Source organism: Mus pahari, chromosome 3, assembly GCF_900095145.1.
Source record: "Mus pahari chromosome 3, PAHARI_EIJ_v1.1, whole genome shotgun sequence".
Lineage (NCBI taxonomy): Eukaryota > Metazoa > Chordata > Mammalia > Rodentia > Muridae > Mus > Mus pahari.
Genome location: NC_034592.1, coordinates 21,977,515 through 21,998,618, shown reverse-complemented (window position 1 = coordinate 21,998,618; position 21,104 = coordinate 21,977,515). Strand labels below are relative to the sequence as shown.

Here is a 21,104-nt window from a genome sequence, read left to right as displayed (position 1 = left end):
GCTTATTATCTTCTTGAGGCTAAAAACCCAATTTTTTTTTTTACAGATTGTAGCCATAAAACATAGCCTACTAGAATACTAAAGATCTTTCTGCTTGTGGACGTTGTACATCGTGGTGCGGAGCCTAGTGCGCACCACGATGTACAACGTCCACAAGCAGGGTGTAGCTGTTGGTAGGGCACTAGGTGCATGTGTGCGATGCTCTAAGAATCCCCCTCAAGCACCACAGAACCATAGAAGATGATGGAATCAGTTCATCTCTGCAAGCCTTAACTCAGTCACAGAGGATAACCGGGCTTTCCTTTTGTAAAATGTCAGTTTATTGTGCTGTGACATTCAAAAATCCACCCTTTTTAGAATATTGTTTTGTGCATTCTGAAAGATTTCATACAGCCATATAATTACCATCTCCATTTTCTTTTTATGGAAGATATCAACCAAAGACCACAGGGAATAGTAGGAACTCACTGTAACTGGCCCTAAGCTTCAGCAACTAGACACACATGACCAGTTTTGTTTTTCCATTCTTCCACTGACCCTCTTCATGCCTAGACATGTTCCAGATATTCTTTTTTCTTTTAAAGTTTTATTTGTATTTCATGTGTATGCGTGTTTGTATGAATATATGGGTACCACATATGTTCCTTGTATCTGCAGAAGTCAAAAGAGGGCATTGGAACCCCTGAAATTATCATTACAGACACTTGTGAGTCACTGTGTGAGTACTGTAACTGAACCTGGGTCCTTTGCAAGTGTAGTAAGTGCTCTTAACTGTTGAGCCATCTCTTTAGGCTTTTATTTGCAGTTTGCTTAATATTATATCTGTAAAAGGTAGTTTTTACTTGTAACTATTCTCAAAACTTTTTCATGACCTGAAATACTTATTTTTTATTTTTTTATTTTTTATTTTTTTGGTTTTTCAAGACAGGGTTTCTCTGTGTAGCCCTGGCTGTCCTGGAACTCACTGTGTTGACCAGGCTGGCCTCAAACTCAGAAATCCNCCTGCCTCTGCCTCCCAAGTGCTGGCATTAAAGACGTGTGCCATCACACCCAGCTTAGTTATTCTTTTATTAGATTGAATCAAGTGTAGTATAGAATTCCCATCTGGAGTATTTTTTCTTCATTTTTATTTTTTATGTGTATGAGTGTTTGCCAGCATATGTATCTGTGCACCACTTGAGTGTGGTAGCTGCAGAGGCCAGAAGAGAATGTTGTATCCTCTGGCACAGGAGTTATAGCTACTTGTGAACTGCTATGTAATTGCTGGGAGTTAGACCCAAGTCCTCTGGAAAAGGAACGAGTTTTTAACTGCTGAGCCGTCTCTTTTCATTGTAACTCTGTTAAACACAGGTATATAATAATATTTCATTCCTTTCACTTGTGTTTTTTAGTAGTGTATAGAGATTTCTCAGTTGGTTTTGCATTACTTTTTTCCACATGCCAAAGCAGTATTGTTCTTGGCCACAAGCAGTATTTGCAGTTGGCTGAGTGCTATGAAGGAGCCATATAGTCTCTTGCAAATGTATTTAATGCTTTGAATTTGTGGCTATTATGCTGGAAGAAAACATGTTTGGCTAGTATAACTTTCTGTGGTTATGTTCTCTGGATTTTTATAGCCCCTGTAGAACTATAAATTTTATAAAGGTAAAAAAAGATATCAAGGACATAGATAAGATTTGCTGAGAAACCTTGGTGAAAATAAGTTGGCATGAGGACCTGGAGAGAATATTCAGTGGTTAAGAGCACTGTCTGCTCTTCCAGAGGTCCTGAGTTCAATTTGTAGCAACCACATGGTGGCCTACAACCATGCATAATATGATCTGATGCCCTCCCTCTTCGGGTATGCAGATGTACATGTGGATAGAGTACTCATACATAAAGTAAATATAAACCTTTTTTAAAAAAAAAACCAAATTGACAGAAACCTAAAGATGTGTTTTCCCTGCATAGAGATAGAGTTAAGCAGGAGGAATTTAATGAAAGGGAGGTTGTGGGACTGGAGATCGCTTACCAGATTTGAGTACTACATTATTGCTCTTGCAGAGGAGAGGATCCAAGCTGAGTTTCTCGGATCTACATGGTGATTTACAGCTGTCTGTAACTCTAGTTCCAGGGTATTTGATGCCTCTTCTGATCTGCTCCAGTTCCTACATATGCATGGTGCATATAACTCAGGCACACATAATACATATAAACTAAATATTTAAAACAAAATAATGAAAGAAAAAGAGGTTGTGCCAGTGTCCCCAACTGGAACTTTGTGTTTTTAGTTTCGTGCTTAAGTGAAATGATTGCTACCTCAGCTACTTCCCCAGTGTTAAGAGGCTCTCTCTCCCTCTTTGCTTTCTTTCTAACACGTTGCTCTCGCTGGTTTCAGGTGCAGCAGCAGAGAATGTGTTAGGCAGTTTGCTGTGCCTTCCAGGTTCAGGGTCAGTTCTCCTTGACCCTTGCACTGGTTCTACCATATCAGAGACCACAAGTGAAGCTTGGAGTGTAGAGGTATTGCCAAGTGACTCAGGTTAGTATGCTGTCATTGTTTGCTTTTTCCTTTCTGTAGAACTTTAATTTGTAAGGTGTCTTAAATTTTATATTACGTGTATTTTGCCAAGTGATATACATTTATATGTTTTTCTGTTTTGTTTTTTGAGACAGGGTCTGGCCATGTCTGACTTTGAACTTAAAATCTTCCTTCCTCAATCTCTAAGTACTAGACTCTCAGATATTTACCACAGCACCTGATGACTCAATATAGATAAGGCAAATATCAGGCAATCATACTGTTAAAATTTTCAAATAAAAAATTAGAACACTTTCTTTTTTTTAATTAATTTATTAATTTAATTTTGTCTTGGTATTTTGACACTGTAGCTGTCATCAGACACACCAGAGGAAGGCATTGGATCCCATTCCAGATGATTGTGGGCCACTATGTGGTTGCTGGGAACTAAACTCAGGACCTCTGGAAGAACAGCCAGTGCTCTTAACCCCTGAGCCACCTCTCCAGCCCACTAGAACATTTTCTAACTATCAAGGAAAAATGTATTGTTGGTCAGCATTGATTAACATAGCAAGTGCTGTCTGGGTGATGGTGGTGCAGGCCTTTAGTCCCAGCACTCTGGAGGAAGAGACAGGAGGGTCTCTGAGTTCGAGGCCAGTTTGTTCCTGGACAGTCAGGGCTACACAGGGAACCCTGTTTCAAAAATGAAGGAAGGGAGAGAGGGAAAGAAGAAGGAAGAAGGAAGGAAGGAAGGAAGGAAGGAAGGAAGGAAGGAAGGGAGGGAGGGAGGGAGGGAGGGAGGGAGGGAGGGAATAATGTTAACAACAACATAGCAAGTGTTCCTGAGTCTGTGAAGTAATTGTTTGAAAGTGAGTTTTGTGTGTATGACATGTCAATATCTTTCACCATATCACGACAGAATGAGAGGAGCAGCCCAGCTTAGACTACACATTTGAGTTTCTAGTCAACATTCTTTCGTTATCCCTGGATGGCCAGGCCAGTGAGATAGCTTAGTGAATAAAGGTGCTTACAGCCAGGCCTGATGACTTGAGTTCAACCTTCAGGAGAGAAATACACACATATGGACGTAATAAATGTAAATTTTTCCCTGGGAATAACATTTTAAGGGATGTCTGAAAGTTTGTTTGATTGCTTATTATAATAATCTTTTTGACATAAAAATAGTTTGTTTTGTTTAATCGTATGTTCACATGGGTATGTGTACACGTAATGCAGGTACCCATGAACCCCAGAAGAGGTTATTGAGTCTCCTGGGGCTGGAGTCTAGCATTAGAGGCCATTGCGAGCCACCTAATGTGGGTGCTGGGAACTGAACCCCATCCTCTGAGGACCAGCAGGCACTCGTTACCGTTGAGCTCTCGCTCCTGCTCCTGCACTAATTTATTATTTTTATTTTCTGTTTTGAGTTTTTGTGTTCATGTATATCATACATGTGCATATCATGTGTGCAGTGCCTGCAGAGGCCAGAGGAGAACATCAGATCCCCTGGGACTGGAGTTACAGTCATTTGTGAGCTGCCACATGTGTCCTTTGAACTGAACTTGATCTTCTATAAGAGCACCAAATACTCTTTTTTTTTTTTTTTTAAAGATTTATTTATTTATTATATGTAAGTACACTGTGGCTGTCTTCANACACTCCAGAAGAGGGAGTCAGATCTTGTTACGGATGGTTGTGAGCCACCATGTGGTTGCTGGGATTTGAACTCCGGACCTTTGGAAGAGCAGTCAGGTGCTTTTACCCACTGAGCCATCTCACCAGCCGCACCAAATACTCTTAACCACTGAGCCATCTCTCCAATCTCTTAAAGGAGAATTAATTTGATGGCACACACATGTATTATTAGCTTGTGCTATATAGTGAGATCCCCATCTCAAAAAGTTAGTAGATAAATTATTAAGTAAAGAAATGATTTTCCTTTCTTTCTTTTTGGGGATGGTTTGAGACAGGATCTTGTCATGTAGACTATTCCTGGAACTGCCAGTGTATTTCAGGCTGGACTCAAACTCACAGAGATCCACCTGCCTCTGCCTATTGAGTGTTGAGATTGCCCTGCTGTCATGCCCATTTTAAGTGTTTTTGAAAACATTGAGATTTAGAGAGTTGGTACAGTGTTATATATTATGTGCTGCTATTGTTTAGTTTACCTGTTAACCAGGAACTTGCTTTTGTTTTGTTTTGTTTTGGTTTGGTTTTGGTTTTTCGAGACAGGGTTTCTCTGTGTAGCCCTGGCTGCCCTGGAGCTCACTTTGTAGACCAGGCTGGCCTCAGAAATCTGCCTGCCTCTGCCTCCCAAGTGCTGGGATTGAAGGCGTGCACCATCACACTTGGCTTTTTTTTTTTTTTTTTTTTTTTTTTTTAAGTAGTCTAGAAATAGTTGTCATCTGTACATAACAAACTAGTGTGTATATCAGGAGGAAATCATAACCTTACCTTCTTTAAACTATGATCTAACTAGCTTTGCTAAGTAGCTTAGGCTTATAAATCTCTTTATTCCCCAATAGCTTATATGTCTAAGTCACAAAAGCTGTTTTCTGTTCAGAGGCTCCAGACTTAAAGCAGGAAGAGCGCCTCCAAGAGCTGGAGAGCTGTTCTGGACTGGGCAGCACATCTGATGATACAGATGTCAGGGAGGTCAGTTCCCGCCCCAGCACACCAGGCCTCAGTGTTGTGTCCGGTATGTCTGTCTTGTTTTAAGGGCTAGGAATTTGAAGGCATCCCCTTCTTTCTGTTTATAAAGTGTTACCAAAGAGATAACTGGGTTTTGTTGGCTGTTCTATGGTATGGTACTATCTGTTGAATCCAAAACTCGGGTCTTGTTAGTCATGTGCTATCACTGAGCTGTATCTTCAGCCCCAAGGGGTATGTTATTTAAGTTCTCAGTAGTCCCCAGGGAACAAAATTAATTTTATGCCTTCATAATCTTTGAGAACTTAATGTGTGGCTTTTACAGCCTGTTAAAATAATGGACGTACCGTTCCCCTTTCAGCTCTTGATATTTTTGGTAGCTTTTGCTACAGTATTTAGATATAGCGTGTAACTCTGATGATATTGTATAAAGCAAGATAAGTGTATTTGAATAACAGTGGTAACTTGACAGCATTCTGCAACTCACATGTGTAGATAGATAGTTTGAAAAGGAATTTCTCCAAACTTCATAAAATTTTGTGTAACTACTTTGGTCTTCTTGCAGTTTATTTATTTACTTATGTATTTTTGCTGTATTTTCCAAAGGTATAAGTGCTACATCGGAGGATATTCCCAATAAGATCGAAGATCTGAGATCTGAGTGCAGCTCTGATTTTGGGGGTAAAGATTCTGTAACTAGTCCAGATATGGATGACATAGCCCATGGTAAGTTGTGGGAGTGAGAATGGCTTTTTAAGGTGATTATAGCATGCCAGAACTCAGGAGGTAGAGGCCAGGGAATATCTATGAGTTTGAGACTTGCCTGGTCTACATAGTGAGTTCTAGGTCAGCCAAGTCTACATAGTGAGTCCTGATCCAAAAAAAAACAAAAAAGAAAGAAAGAGGAGAAAAAAAAAATCCCAAAACAACAAAAACAACGTCCTGAAAAACAAAGTGGGGCATAACTTGTCAATGTGTTCTTGGGGATTTAGATGATGATATTCTAAATTTGGTTCAGTTAGAACTACTTCTAGAGGGGCTGGAGAGATAGCTCAGCAGTTAAGAGCACTAACTGTTCTTATGAAGGTCCTGAGTTCAAATCCCAGCAACCACATGGTGGTTTACAAACATCAATAATGATATCTTTTTTTTTTTTAAAGATTTATTTATTTATTATATGTAAGTACACTGTAGCTGTCTTCAGACACTCCAGAAGAGGGTGTCAGATCTCGTTAAGGATGGTTGTGAGCCACCATGTGGCTGCTTGGATTTGAACTCTGCACCTTTGGAAGAGCAGTCGGGTGCTCTTACCCGCTGAGCCATCTCACCAGCCCCAATAATGATATCTTATGCCCTCTACCTGTGTGTGTGAGGACAGCTACAGTGTACTTATATATAAATAATAAATACATCTTTAAAAAAAAAAGAACTACTTCTAGAAATCTGTTAGAAGGAAATCCATGAATGGAGGAAGTTTTAGTCTCTATATACTTAACCTATTTTAATATTTCTAGTTGTGTTAAGACATGCTTAGGGTTATCTTTTTGGGAGGGGGAGTTCTGTAGTCTAAAATAGTACATTTAGAAATTAGAGTTAATTTCATGGCATTAAATATTCATTTCACTCATAGTTTTTTTTTTTTTTTTTAAATCAAGACATTTGCTGAAAACAATATTAGACTTTCAAATTCTATAGTTCTCCACCTCTTCTTTAGATAGTATTGCTTATTTTTATGCTGGGAGAAGTAAGTCTTAGAGAAGCTGAGCCATCACTTAAAATATGGGTGAGTTCTCATGGAGGCCGTCTTCATACTAACCATAATAGTATTTGTCCGTTAGGTAATAAGCAGGTAGACACTGCTCCCTCTAAGTGGAGTGAAAATCCCTACATGCAGATTAAAATGCAGGGTAGTCAGAATTTGATACTTATTGGTGTCATTTATTGCTGGTATCCTTCTCAAGTTCTAATTGATTGAGAGAAAAGCTGTGGGAGAGTCTCAGTGCCTTCTTCACTTTGTGGAAGGCTGCCTGCATGTGGCTGATCTCATGGTGTGCCTTCTTGTTGTAGGCGCTCATCCGCTGACCTCTCCTCCCTCTCAGTCAGAGTCTCTGCTGGCCATGTTTGATCCACTGTCCTCACATGAAGGTAAGCTGGTGCTATGAACTTTTGCATTCTGTCATAAACAGAAGCAAGAGATGTAGACCTTTGTTGATTAGTTCTTTCCAGCAAAGCTTCTTTTCTGTGTTACAGGGGCCTCTGCTGTGGTAAGGCCGAAGGTTCACTATGCCCGACCCTCGCATCCACCTCCGGATCCTCCAATCCTGGAAGGTGCAGTGGGAGGAAATGAGGCCAGGTTGCCAAACTTTGGTTCTCACGTTTTAACTGCAGCTGAAATGGAGGCATTCAAGCAGAGGCACTCTTACCCTGAGAGACTCGTTCGCAGCAGAAGCTCTGATATAGTATCTTCTGTGCGGCGGCCCATGAGTGACCCCAGCTGGAACCGCCGTCCAGGGAATGAAGAACTCCCTCCGGCTGCGGCCACTGGTGCTACTTCTTTGGTGGCTGCACCTCACTCATCATCTTCGTCCCCGAGTAAGGACTCTTCTAGAGGAGAGGTATGGGACATAGCCATGTAGAACTTGCATGTTATGGTCAGGTCAGTGTTCCCATGATGTCTGAAATGAGTATGGACTCTGAATTCAAGATTAAGGGTGACTGGTTGTGATTAAAGATGATCTTTCATGCTGCACACTTTTGATCCCAGCACTCAGGAGGCAGAGACAAGTGATCATCTGTGAGTTCGAGACTAGAGCAAGTTCTAGAACAGTCAGGGCTACACAGAGAAACCATGTTTTAAAAAAAGAAAAAACAAAACAGAAAAATCTGTTAAATAATCCATAATGCTTTTGGAACTTGGTTTTGTAAGAATCTTGCCTTTGACAGCACTTAGATCTTTTCTCCGTGCAGTTCTGTGTCTAATCACACTTACAACACTTTTGAGGTGGTTCAATGAGGTGTCTCTCTGGTGATTTGAACGTCGTACAGTTGGGAAGACAGACACTTCTTCCTCATTTGAAAGTAAGTTTCCAACCCAGTTCTTCTCTCCCTTTTGATGAGTTAGTAGGTATCCCGCAAATGCCACATTATTCTGTGTGCAGATCCACTCATCAGCACTCTGACATACTCACTCCATCATGTCTCCCCAGTCGCCAGCATTACGTTCTTCTCAGTTAGCTTTTGTTGTTGTCCTTGGTTTTTGAGACAAGATCTCATTATGGAGCCTAAGCTGACTCATTATGTAGACCAGGCTTGTCTTGAACTTGTGATAATCCATGTGTCTGCCTTCTGAGTGCTGAGTTCACACTGGAGAGCCACTCTGCCTAGTCCATGGTTTATAGCAGGACACAGCAGTACATGTGCTGCTCTGTCGGCCTTCTTGCTCCATTTCTCTGCTGCTCGTTCAGTTTTGCCTTGGCCAATTTTCTTGATATTACTTATTTGTTTAGTTTTTGTTTTGGTTTTTGAGACAGGGTTTCTCTGTGTAGCCCTGACTTTCCTAGAACTCACTCTGTAGACTAGGCTGGCCTTGAACTCAGAGACCTGCCTGCCTCTGCCCCCCAAGTGCTGCGATTAAAGGTATGCACCACCGCCACCACTGCCTTACCTGGCTGTTTTTTATTTTTTTAGTCTTCTCTCATACATAACAGTCTGAGTATAGTTTCCCATTCCTCTCCCCTGAGATTATTTTTATTTTCTGTGTATAATGTATATACATGTTTGCCCAAATGTATGTCTGTGTACCATGTACAAATAGCACCAGCAGAAGCCAGAAAAGAACATTGGGTCTCCTGGGACTAGAGTCCCAGAAGGCGGTGAGCCATCATGTGGGTTCTAGGAATCAGACCTGTGTCCTGTGGACGGGCAGCCATGCTGAGCTGCTTGAGTATACTCTCTGTCTTGGGCTGGAGGTAGCTGTTTCTCCAAGGGTCTCAAGGTCCTTCCATCAAAACTTAATTTTCAGAAACTGAGATGAGTCAGATCTCATTGCTGCTCTCACAGCCTCTCAGTGAACAGAGGTGGAGGGGGCAGTGTGTGTGTGTGTGTGTGTGCAGTTACTCTGTATTCATTTCTATCCGTCTTCCTTGGCATAGAGAGAACAATGAGTGAACACTGGGGATTTAGTTTCAGTTTAGAAATAACAGATTTTATTTTGTTTTCCCCCCTTTCTTGTGCTTTAACTCCTCTATGGTGAGAAACCTGCTTTCATTGTTCTTCATGTGTGTTCCTAAGGAGTTCGCCTGTAGATAAACTTTGTGTCCTCATAAACTTTCCTGCCACATAAGTCCTAATCTCTCTGCTCGGAGAAATTACCTATTGATAATTATTAGTAGTAATTTCCTCTTTTCCGTTCACATGAAGCATTTTAAGAAACATTTCCTCTTTTTTTTTTTTTTTTTTTTTTTTTGAGAGAGGGTTTCTCTGTGTAGTCCTGGCTGTCCTGGAATTCACTCTGTAGACCAGGCTGGCCTCAAACTCAGAAATCCACCTGCCTCTGCCTCCCAAGTGCTGGGATTAAAGGTGTGCACCACCACTGTCCAGTGAAACATTTCCTCTTAAGTAGAAATAGATACAGTTAATTACAAAGAAGAAAGCACTCTGAGAATAAGAGTAGATTGGTGGGCAGAGAGAGAAGGCTCCTGCTCTAACAGCCAAGAATGTATAGTCCCAGTTGTATAAATGAAAAAAAAAAAAAAAAAAAGGAAATTCTGAGATTTTTCTGAGGTTACATTGCAGGCTAGTCATGATTATCAGCTCTGCCCTTCCATGTGAACAGAGTTAATGGTAATGGTATAATTGGTGAGCAGAGAGAGGGCGGGCAAGTCTAGGCTTGATGGTTAGCTGTGTCACATGTAAGCTATGTACCTTGGGGAATATCACCTCATTTAGCTTCATGTTCTTCATTTATGAAAAGGACTTATGACCAGGCATGGTAACGCATGCCTTTAATCCCAGCACTTAGGAGGCAGAGGCAGGTAGATCTCTGTAAGTTTGAGGCCAGTCTGGTCTATAGAATGAATTCTAGGACAGCCAGGGCCACACACAGAAATCCTGTTTTCATTTTAAAAAAAGGACTTAAGAGCTGAGCATGGTAGCTCATGCCTATAATTCCAGTAATTGAGAGGCTGAGATAGTTGGTGAAAAAGAGGTTAGCCTGGTCTAAATAGTACATTTGAGGCCAGCCTGGGCTACAGATTGAGACCCTGTCTCAAAACAAAAACCTAATAACCCTTAATAACAGGAACCATTTTATCACGTAGCCGAGAGGATTATTCTCAGACTCAGTTCTGACACACCAAGTTACTATTGCTGCAGCACACCGACTTCACCCCTATTAAAATTCACTGCACTGCATTTCCTTAGGGTTTCCAACTTTGTTTCCTTTTGCTTTTGTGCTGAGGATTGAACCCAGAGCCTGTACCTGCTAAGCACTTGCTCTCCCAGTGAGATCTACTCCAGTCCCTTCCTTCATAGTGTTCTGTGGTGCCCTCCATACACTCTGTTAGGCCTTTGGTTTGCTAGCAGTTATAGAGAGGAGAGGGTATCTGCCCTCATGCCCCAGGCTGTCTTGAAGGTCATGTCCCTGTTCCAGAGGGTGCCTGGGAGGCAGTAACAGTATTTCTGTGCTGTGGCTCAGTGGTAGGTGCCCTGGGCTCCATTCCCAGCACTCTCCTTTCCCCAGCTAGCACCCAGAAGAACAGTGTTGTTTTATCACAAATAGGACTGACTTACAGATTTGCTAAAATCCTTTTCATAGCAATTTATCCTGCTGCTCAACTCCAAATAACACATCCAACTCTCTCTCCAGACCGAGGAACGCAAGGACAGTGACGATGAGAGGTCAGACAGGAGCAGGCCTTGGTGGAGGAAGCGCTTTGTTTCAGCTATGCCTAAAGGTAATTTCACAAAACTTCAGAGTGCTGTCCGTAAGAACAAAGCCTCGAGTCTCTTTGGAGAGCAGTGTGGCCACAGCTCTGTGATGCTTCGGGGCTGTCTCTAGCTGTGTGGAAGTGTAGAATTGCTGTCATTGAGATGAATGCTCTGGCAGAGCTTTAAAAGGCCCTGTTCTTTGTGGGAAGTGGCTGTGGTGTCCTAGATGGAGATCATGCCAGTCACTGTCATTAAATGTGGAGGACTCTAGGCATGCTGCTGCTAACTTAATGTTGAATTGCCATTTTGACATTCCTGAAGCAAATCTAAGCTTTTCATGTCTATGTGCACTGAAAGCGTGAGTGCCCTACAGATGTAGATAGTGTCTATTGTGGAAGGGAGATGTATACATTTATTTTTCTTGAATAGCCTGACATCCTTTGAGTTGGCAAAATTTCACTTCCTGGAAAAAGATACTGCCCAAAAGCTGGGGTCCTCTTCCATAGGCCTTTCCCCAGGCTGTGGCGCTTAGGAGCTGAGGAGGCCTGCATCTACCTGTGCTCCAGCCACTTCATGGAGAGGGGTGCAGGATGCAGGAACTCTGTTCTGTTGGCAAAGCTAAGAGGCATTGGTTTTGACTTACTCGCAGTGGATCCTCATTACATCATTCTTTCTATGGCAAATGACTCCACCGTAGATTCTGAAAGCTTCTTTAAGATCCTTTGATGCTATTTTAAGAATGATTATCAGTTGACGCTTGGGATTTCTTAGCTTTTAAAGTTTCAACCTCCTTGCACTTAGAAATGTTGGCACGCCAGCTAACTTCCGAGGAGTGTAGTATGTTATATGTCACAGTACTGACTTTATTTAATTTCCAGCTCCTATACCATTTAGAAAGAAAGAAAAACAAGAAAAAGACAAAGATGATCTGGGTCCTGACAGATTCTCAACACTCACAGGTTTGTAGACCCATGGGCTTCCTGGCTCCTTCATTCCCAGAGCACATATTTCATAACACTTTTTCTTGGGTGCCATAAGCGTTGCCTTTTTAGAAGAGTATGTTTGCGTGTGTACGGTTGGGAGTATGTTCTTCATGGCTCTGTGGTTTCCCCCTAGAGGCCACAGTGGGTCTCGGTGTGTTCTTCCAACAGACCACCACCACCATCACCATCCTCATTACCATAACCTGTTTCTGACAAAGCCTGCCTGACAGCTCAGCACCCAGGGACCATGCCACCTGACTGCTGGAGTGTGCGGGGCCACCTCCAGTGCTCTGCGTGCCCTGTCTCTGGATCACTGGTTGGACAGTTTTCTCAAACACTGATCGTAGGACACTAAATTTATTTTCATCTGTAGTTTGCTCTAGCTTATTCAGGATCACAATGAAATACTATTTTATCTAATCATTTTATTTTTTTAATGATTAAAGTATTTGTTCAACAGTAGTACAAATGCCAACCATTGTAGTAAAAGTTAAAGACTTTTTTTTTACAGCTTGAACCATTATAATTGCTGTCTGATCCATGGCAGAGCTTTAGGGGTCTTCCTTATTCAGCACCTGCATTTCTGCAGCTTCTTGGGTACCTTAAAAGCATCCGTGAGCTAGCATGAGTGATCATAGTTGAATCTGATAGCTGTGCGTTGATTCTTAGATGCTGTAGATCATCTAGAAAGGAGTTCACCTCTCAGTTCTTTTTTCCTTATCTTAATTTTAAGGTGTGTTATTTTCCCATCCTACTAAGTTACAGTCAGCTATGGTCTCAGAAGTGACCAGTACAGTACCCATTCTGATGCGTGTTCTAATGTCTATTTGTGCGTGTTAGGTGTCCCTCCATAGTTCAGTGTATATAGCTCTTCCTTATTAGACACAGTAACTTTCACAGTAATAAAGGGTATGAACAGAAAGAGACAGGTTGAACAGGCCACAGTTCCCTGCTGAGAGCAGTCTAGCCTATCCTATTCAGTTAGCAAATATCTGTTGACCATCTCATGCCAGACACCATCATATATACTGTGGATATTAAATCAGATTACATATGACCTGGGTTTGTTGGGACCTTGCAGTGTTTGGGGAAGTTGAAAAGATACTGTCTTTTGGGCAGTGTCTTTGTGTATTGTCCTGTGTTCTTCATTCCTGCTGTTAGAAGTATATACATGTCACTGAGGATGCTGCCACCTTCTTTCAATCCCAGCACTCAGGAGGCAGAGGCAGGAGTTCAAGGCCAGCTTGGTCTACATAGTGAATTCCAGGCCAGCCTTGGTGAGACCCCGTCTTAAAGAAGGACAGAGGAGAGTACTGTAGTCTCTATAAGTGGAATTATACTGGGTGGGTAGTTTTGTATGCAAATTGTTTAACTACTTTAAGAAATTTTAAGTAGTTTTGGTCAATGTTTTTTGCTTGTTTGTTTGTTTTTCTGATGCTGAGATTGGAAGCTAAATAAAGTTCCTGTCTATCCGTTCCCCACCCCATAAAATAGTTCATTTTCTTTGGGTCTGATTGAAGAAGCTTAGCTTTCTTATTGGAGAAATTATACCCAATCCTAACTAATGATCACTTTTAAGTTACCATAAAATCAGTTTGAAATGTTTTTATATATATTCCTAATTAGCCTGGCCATAATCTTGCCACTCTAACCACTGATTTGGGTTTTTTTTTTTTTTCTTTTTTTACAATCTCTCCAATCTTTCTCAGAGTTTGTATAATGGTGGCTTTTCTGTCACTGAATCGGATATATATAACTTTATATTTACCGTTACCACACTTCATACACTTTCCAGTTTCTACTGGATACAGTTAGCTTTTGAATAACTTTCATTGGCTGTAAAGTAATCTGATTCTACTACACTGCAGCATAACTCTTCTTTTCCTATTGAAATATTTAAGTTATTTCCTGTTTTTTTTTTCTGAAGGTACCTTTGTGCCCATAGGTTTTTGCTGTTGCTGTTGTTGTTGTTGTTGTTGTTGTTGTTGTGTTAACAGTGCTAGGGATTGAGCCCAGGCTTATACAGGCCAGTCAGGCACTCTCTACTAACTGTAACCCCAGCTCTGCACTGCAGCTTTTACTTTCATTATTTTTCTAGGATAACGTTGTTTGAGAAGTATGTTATTAAAGTCAAAGGTAATAAGCAACATTGTAGTTTAATTGACTGAGGTTAGCCAGTTTACATTTGTCTCCTTTCACAGTCCTTGTGAACTCTCAAAAGATAACCAATGGGGCTGGAGAGATGCTCAGCAGTTTGCAGCACTTGTTGCCCTTAGAGAGCCTGGGTTCAGTTCTCAGCACCCACATGTTGGTTCATAGCTACCTGTAACTTCAGGTCTAAAGGCTCTTCTGGCCTCCTCCGGCACCAGGAACATACTCGGTACATTTGCATTCATGAGACACTCAAAATATACTAAACAAACAAACAAGAATATTTTAAAAGCTACAATCCAAAATATTACTGCTTAAAAGGACTCTGCAGTGGTTGCATTTATATTTTGAAAAAGCCCACCATTGATTATGAATCTCTTTTCATGACTATACTGTTACAGCAGACATTTAAATGTATTTGGAAGTCAGATGTGCTCACACCTATAATCCCCAGACTCACAAGTCTGAGGCAAGAGGTTTGCTACAAGTTCAAGGCCAGTGTAGGCTACAGAGATACTTGTCTCAAAAAAGAAAAATATGCAAAACACAACTTTGTGCCTCCTCTATTATAGAAACATGAACAACAGTGCTTGTTTTGTGGAGAGGACAGGCCTGTGAGCTGAGAGGACAGTCCCTGTACCCAATGCCTGCTCTGCTGTGGTGTGCTGAGGCCAGCCTTTCTTTGTGCAGTGGTTTGCTGAGAAGTGTCCGCATAAGATGCTTACAGCAAGTTCACTGGCACATGGTACAAATGCAGTGCTATCAGCTGCTGTTGTTATACACATCCACACCCACCCACACACACGCATAAATAGAGGTTTGGATGCTATTTTAGAAATGTTTACAAATAGAATTCTACCAGAATATATACACTGCTGGGTTACCAGTTGGCCTAGCACAATCTCAGGAGTTTGAGTTTCCCTATGGAACTTTATTTTGTATTGAAGATCCGTAGCAGTCTATTAATGGCTACTGTTTGAGACTGTAGGCTGATTTGTGTGTATGGTGCTGAGCATCAAACTCAGGGTCTTGTAAATGCTAAACAAGTCTTACCGCTGAGCTATATCCCTAGCTTGATGTTCTGAGATAGAGTCTCACTATTGCTCAGGCTGGCCTTGAATTCATTAATTCCCTTAGTTCAGCTTCCCAAGTGCTGGAATTATAATCATGTTCCGCAATAGCAAGCTAGCTCAACAGTTTTGATAACTGGTTTGGTCCTGTTAGTGAAACCATCTGCTCTGTATGTCCTAGACCCCTAGAAACAGGGACCATTGTATGAATAAAAATGCTGTGTCCTGGCAGCTGCACTGTCACGGAGAGAAGTGGTGTGATAGAGCAGGATGCTCTGCAGTCTTCAGATGTGATTGAAAGAGGGATTTGCAAAGAAAGGATGGAGAAAGCCACTTATCAAAACTAAAAAAGGCTTCTGGTGTAATTTGAATAATTATTTTTCTCCTTAAGCATGAAGGTGTCTGATTAAGTTGTGTGTATTAAAAAAATCAGCAGGCTTAGATAGGAGACCCACAAACTCAAAGCCAAGCCTTGGCTACTTAATGAATTAAAGGTCAGCCTAGGTTCTATAGCAAGACTCTTCTATTTGCCCCCCACTCCTACAAAAGAAACCATTGGTAGAAGTTGGTTTACCATGAATTGATAGTTATTGTGGCGTGAGCAAGTACTTTAGAATTCTTTCTGCACTGAACTTTGACACAGTCATGCAGAATTCCAGTAGTGCTGAGGTGGAGTGCCTCTTCCTGGTTTCCTGCTTTGGGAAGCTCTTAGACCTAGCAGTGGGGTTCAGTAGGCAACTGCATGGTGCCTCATAACACTGAGATATGTGCCCTTCTTTAGTCTGACCTCCTAACCTGCCTTTGGGATGCTGCTGCTGGTGTTATACTAACAGCAGAGTAGGGATAAACCCAAGGAACTAATTTTCTTTCTCTTTTCCCCTGCAGATGAGCCCAGCCCTAGGCTCAGTGCTCAAGCTCAGGTTGCTGAAGATATTCTGGACAAATACCGGAATGCCATTAAACGGACCAGCCCCAGTGAAGGAGCAATGGCAAATGACGAGAGTGCAGGTGATAATCACAATAGATCTGAACCGAGATAGTTTATATTAGAGATGAGATAACTCAAACTAACATAGCCTTTAGAACAGGCTGTCCAGAGAGCCATAGTATTTGAAAATGATAGCTTTTAACCCTGTCTCGAAAAACCAAAAAAAAAAAAAAAAAGATAGCATGTCAGGTTAGTATGTCCCTCTCTACAGCTTCCCACTAAATGTGGGTACCTGGGATGTTCAGATGGTTTAGGGTCATCTAATGAGGCTGGAGTGACAGCCCAGAGGACCTTGGTTTATGTTTTAGTGAGAGGGAACCCACCCCACCCCACCCCACCCCCTTTTTTTTTAACTGTTTAGAGAAGTGAGAGTTGATGTAGTTATGGACTTTTAGCATAGCTGTGGCGGCCAACTCAGGCTAAGGTACTGTACCTTGTTGCTTGTTATGTCCTCTCTCTCGGAATACTGACTACCTGTCATAGAAATACAGAGTCCTAAAGATATATTAAGGAAAAGCAAAAGCATGAGCAGTTTGTTCACTCTGTCCATGCCTGTGTACACTGAGCAGAACCTTGAGCTGCTCTGAGAAGGGCACCTAAGCCTGGAGAGGAACTGAGGGCAGGATGGTTTCCTTTCTCAGGGTTAGGATGGTAAGACAACTCTACTCTGGAGGGCAGGCTTTCCCTGAAACAGGATCCTCCTGCCTGTCTCCCAAGTGCCAACTCAGTGCAGCAAAGGTTATTAAACTCTGTATTTAAACTTGCCAGTTACCAACATTTTGTCATAATTTCCTATACATACAGTATTTAGTAACATTTTATTCCTTTTGACTTAAAGGCATTATTTTTGTTTTGCCTGTCTTTTTTTTTTTTTTTTTTTTTTTGTGACAGAGTCTCATATAGCCCGGGCTTAAACTAACCTTAACAGTTNTTTTCTTTTTTTTTTTTTTTTAAGATTAATTTTATTTTATGTGTATGTGTCTTTTTGTCTGATGTCTGTGCAGGACATGTGTGCGGTAACCATGGAGGTCAGAAAAGGATGTTAGATCTCTGGAACTGGAGTTAAACACAGTTCCTAGGCACCATATGTGTACTCTGAACCCATTGTGGGTCCTCTGGAAGAGAAGCCAGTGCTCTAAACATCTGGGCCATGTCTCCATCCCCAGCCTTGAACTCTTTTTTTTTTTTTTTTTTTATTTTCTAGCCTTGAACTCTTGTCTTTACTACCCGTCTTCAACTGTTAGGGATGCATCACCATGCCTATTTTATTTGGTGCTGGGAATAGAATCCAAGGATTCTCTCATGCTAAGCAAGCCCTGACTTTTTCTCATGCTACTGACTGAGCCTTGGGCCCTTTGACTTTATATATGTATATATTATCTTGTATTAACTGGCTAATTAAAAACATAACAGATGTGGGAACCACAGACCTGGCCTCGTGTGTTTTGAACTAGTCCCTGGCTGTGTCTCAGGTGGGGAGGGCTTTGTTGAGGAGACTCGGGAGACATGAGTGAGTGTCTATCCTAGCACTTGGCAGGAGCCCATGTCTCTAAAGTGAAGCTCTTGTTAAAATGCTTTTTGAGGCTCTTAGTTCTGTGGTTCAGTGACTCTGAGCTTTATTAAGTTATTCCAAATTGGATATTGTGGCAAGAAGTACAGCTTTTTTCTGCTCTAATATCTGATGTCTTGATATATTGCCCTGGCCGTTGATAATCTCGTTATATGTCTGAGATTTGTTTTCTTTTTCCAAGAACTCTTACTATGAGACAGACTGACTTTTGATTAAATTTCCCCGATACCTGCTAGTACGTGACATTTCCACAGTAACTGGACTGTCTTTTTCTTGGGGACTGGTTTTGTTTAGAGGTCATGGGTGATGGTGAAAGTGCTCATGACTCTCCTCGTGAAGAAGCACTGCAGAACATCTCGGCCGACGATCTCCCAGACTCTGCCAGCCAAGCAGCTCACCCCCAGGACTCTGCTTTCTCTTACAGGTAATTCTCTCGGGGTTTGGAGCTTCGCAGGTTGCATTGTTTAGTTTTAGTTTGGTTTGGTTTAATTTTGGTTTTTGAGACTAGGTTTCTCTGTGTAGCCCTGGCTGTCCTGGAACTCACTCTGTAGACCAGGCTGGCCTCGAACTCAGAAATCCGCCTGCCTCTGCCTCCTGAGTGCTGGGATTAAAGGCGTGTGCCCAGCTAAAGTATTTTTTCTTAAGATAGAATTACGTTGTTTTTCCCATTCCCTTTCCTCCTTCCAACCTTTCACATTTGGCTTTGACTGTTCTGGTCACTGTTGCAATCATTTGATGTCAACCGCTTGTTAAGTGTAAAGAAGGGCTGGGTGATGGCCCAGTCCTTAAGTGCTTGGTGCACAAGTAAGTTCAATCTTCAGTGTCTACCTGAAAAAGCCAAGCGTGATGGTGTGTACTTGTAATCCCCACACTTAGAAGGCAGTAGGTTCCTACCTTAGTCTAGCTCTAAGCCAGTGACAGACCCTATCTCAAAAAACCAAGGTTCATGGCATCTCCTGAGGAATGTCATTGAGGTTGACCTGTGGTTTTACACACATGCACACCTGTACACACACACACACACACACACACACACACACACACACACGAAGAATAGATACTATTTACTAAGAAAACTCATGTTGGACTAGGTGAGGTAGTACACACCTTTAGTCCCAGCAGTAAGGAGGCAGAACCAGGTGAATCTCTGAGTTTGAGGGCAGCCGGGTCTACAGAGTGAGTGTCAGACCAGCTAGGACTATACAGTGAAAGTCTTTTTTTTTTTTAAATAAAAGACTCCAATTGTGGATATCAGATATCAAAAACATTAATTCAGGAATTTAAAAAAATTGTGCCTCCAGGAGCACACAAGTAGCTTAAACAGTTACAGTGCCACTGTCTGTATAGAATCACCAGCCTGTGTGCTGTACAGCAGGGACCCAGGGAGTCAGGAAAAATTCTACATCAGCTCACCAAGTACTGCAGCTCAGTCTTAGCATCCTCTCCTTTCCCCACACAGCCTCTTGCTTCCTCAGACAAGGAGAACCCCTTAAAGCACCCTCACCCAGCTTGTGTATACTAGTTTCCTCTCTTCATGTCTCCAGTTTTTAAAATTATTTTTTAATATTTATTTCTTTTCGTTTATGTGCATTGATGTTTTGCCTGCATGTATGTCTATATGAGGATGTTGGTTTTCTGGAACTGGAGTTACAGTCATGAGCTGCCATGTGGGTATTGGGAACTGAACCTGGGTCTTCTGGAAGAGCAGCCGGTACTCTTTAACTACTGAGCCATCTCTTCAGCCCCCATGTCTCCATTTTTAACTTTGTATTGTATTATAGGCTATGGAAGGGCTCTACCACCAAATGGTAGCTCGGTCACTGGTTGAAAGTCATAGAATCTAATCTTAGCACAAAACTTCCAAGCAGTAGATCACAGCAAGTAGTTTGTTTGTTTGTTTGCTGTTTGGTTTGGTTTGGTTTGGTTTGGTCTGGTCAAGGGACAGGCTTTTCTGAAGCAGGACCAACATTTGCAGAGAGACTGGTAGGGAGCACTCAGGTTGGGTAATGAGCATCTGTGTTGTGGTAGACCCTCTAACTACTCTCAGCACTTCAGGGTGCTCTGGGAGATCAGAAGGCTGTTGTGGCTGATCATGGTCACCTACTGAACTTGCCCAGGGCATTCTAGCCCTCTTAACCAGTAACTCTAGGCTGTGCCATGCCTTGAGGTGCCAGTCCTTTGAAACTGATCTTTTCTTAAAGAATCATTTGAAACATTCAGGTTCAGAGCTAACATGTTAACTTACACATATATATCTGTAAAGTGTGACCGTATCTGGCTGAGGATGTGCTAGAAGTCCTGGGTCCCAGCTCTAGCCAGCACAAAAGGCTCTTATTATTTCTATGCAAGTAAATTCATGTGCCCTGTACTTATTCTTCAGAGATGTAAAAAAGAAGCTGAGGCTCGCACTTTGCTCTGCAGACTCTGTGGCCTTCCCAGTGCTAACTCATTCAACAAGGAACGGATTGCCAGATCATACAGACCCAGAAGGCAAGTCATTCCTTACTCTCCAGTGTGCACAGCTTGAACAACAAAGGCTGCCACCCTTCACCTGTCCAATGCACAGAAATTCCTGTGGTCCAATTTTATATATTTTCTAAGTCATCTAAGGATACTTGGATTTCTTTTAAAAATAATTTGTATATGTATTTGTGTCTCTGCCATTTGTGTTTGGGTGCCCACAGAGACCAGAAAGGAGTGGGAGAGACCCTAGAGCTGGGATTCAGACAGTTGTGAGCTGCCTGGCATGGGTGCTGGTATGAACTCAGGTTCTCTGGAAAAGCAGCACATACTCTTAATTAAGCTGAGCCCTCTCCCCAGCTCCCTGTACTTGGATTTCTGATTGTTTATTTTATAAGCTAGAGTGGCAATACTGCTTGGTTCTAATGGTTTGTGGTGCAGAAGAATTACTTCCTAACAGAATTCTTGTTTTTTTTGTTTGTTTTTAGACAATGAAATTGTGTGCTTCTTAAAAGTTCAAATAGCTGAAGCAATTAATTTACAAGATAAGAGCTTAATGGCTCAACTTCAAGAAACAATGCGTTGTGTGTGCCGCTTTGACAATAGGACTTGTAGGAAGTTGCTGGCATCCATTGCTGAAGACTACAGGTACTGTTCCCAACCTGAGTGGTTTATAAGCTGACTATAGAACAACAATGTTTTGTTTGTTTGTTTGTTTTGGTTGGTTTTTATTGAGGAAATGAATCTAGTCATAAAACACATGGTGGTGTTTTCTTGGATAGAGATTTTTTTTTTCATTTTTTTTTTT

The 21,104-nt window shown here is 41.7% G+C and overlaps 1 protein-coding gene across 8 annotated transcripts in view; it reads left to right on the top strand.

The window, feature by feature from the left end:
• Gapvd1 (GTPase activating protein and VPS9 domains 1) overlaps window positions 1-21,104 on the top strand; it is an 86,048-nt gene that overhangs the window by 51,361 nt on the left and 13,583 nt on the right. For 5 of the 8 annotated variants that reach the window (XM_029535980.1, XM_021195139.2, XM_029535978.1 and 2 more), the window contains 11 exons: window positions 2,378-2,518; window positions 5,061-5,195; window positions 5,753-5,872; window positions 7,214-7,291; window positions 7,397-7,761; window positions 11,013-11,100; window positions 11,953-12,033; window positions 16,164-16,286; window positions 18,131-18,260; window positions 20,217-20,326; window positions 20,785-20,944. In XM_029535980.1, the coding sequence (XP_029391840.1) occupies window positions 2,378-2,518; window positions 5,061-5,195; window positions 5,753-5,872; window positions 7,214-7,291; window positions 7,397-7,761; window positions 11,013-11,100; window positions 11,953-12,033; window positions 16,164-16,286; window positions 18,131-18,260; window positions 20,217-20,326; window positions 20,785-20,944 (1,531 nt within the window). The remainder of the gene's footprint in view (window positions 1-2,377; window positions 2,519-5,060; window positions 5,196-5,752; window positions 5,873-7,213; window positions 7,292-7,396; window positions 7,762-11,012; window positions 11,101-11,952; window positions 12,034-16,163; window positions 16,287-18,130; window positions 18,261-20,216; window positions 20,327-20,784; window positions 20,945-21,104) is intronic. The other 3 variants (XM_029535982.1, XM_029535981.1, XM_029535979.1) reach the window with 1 other exon arrangement.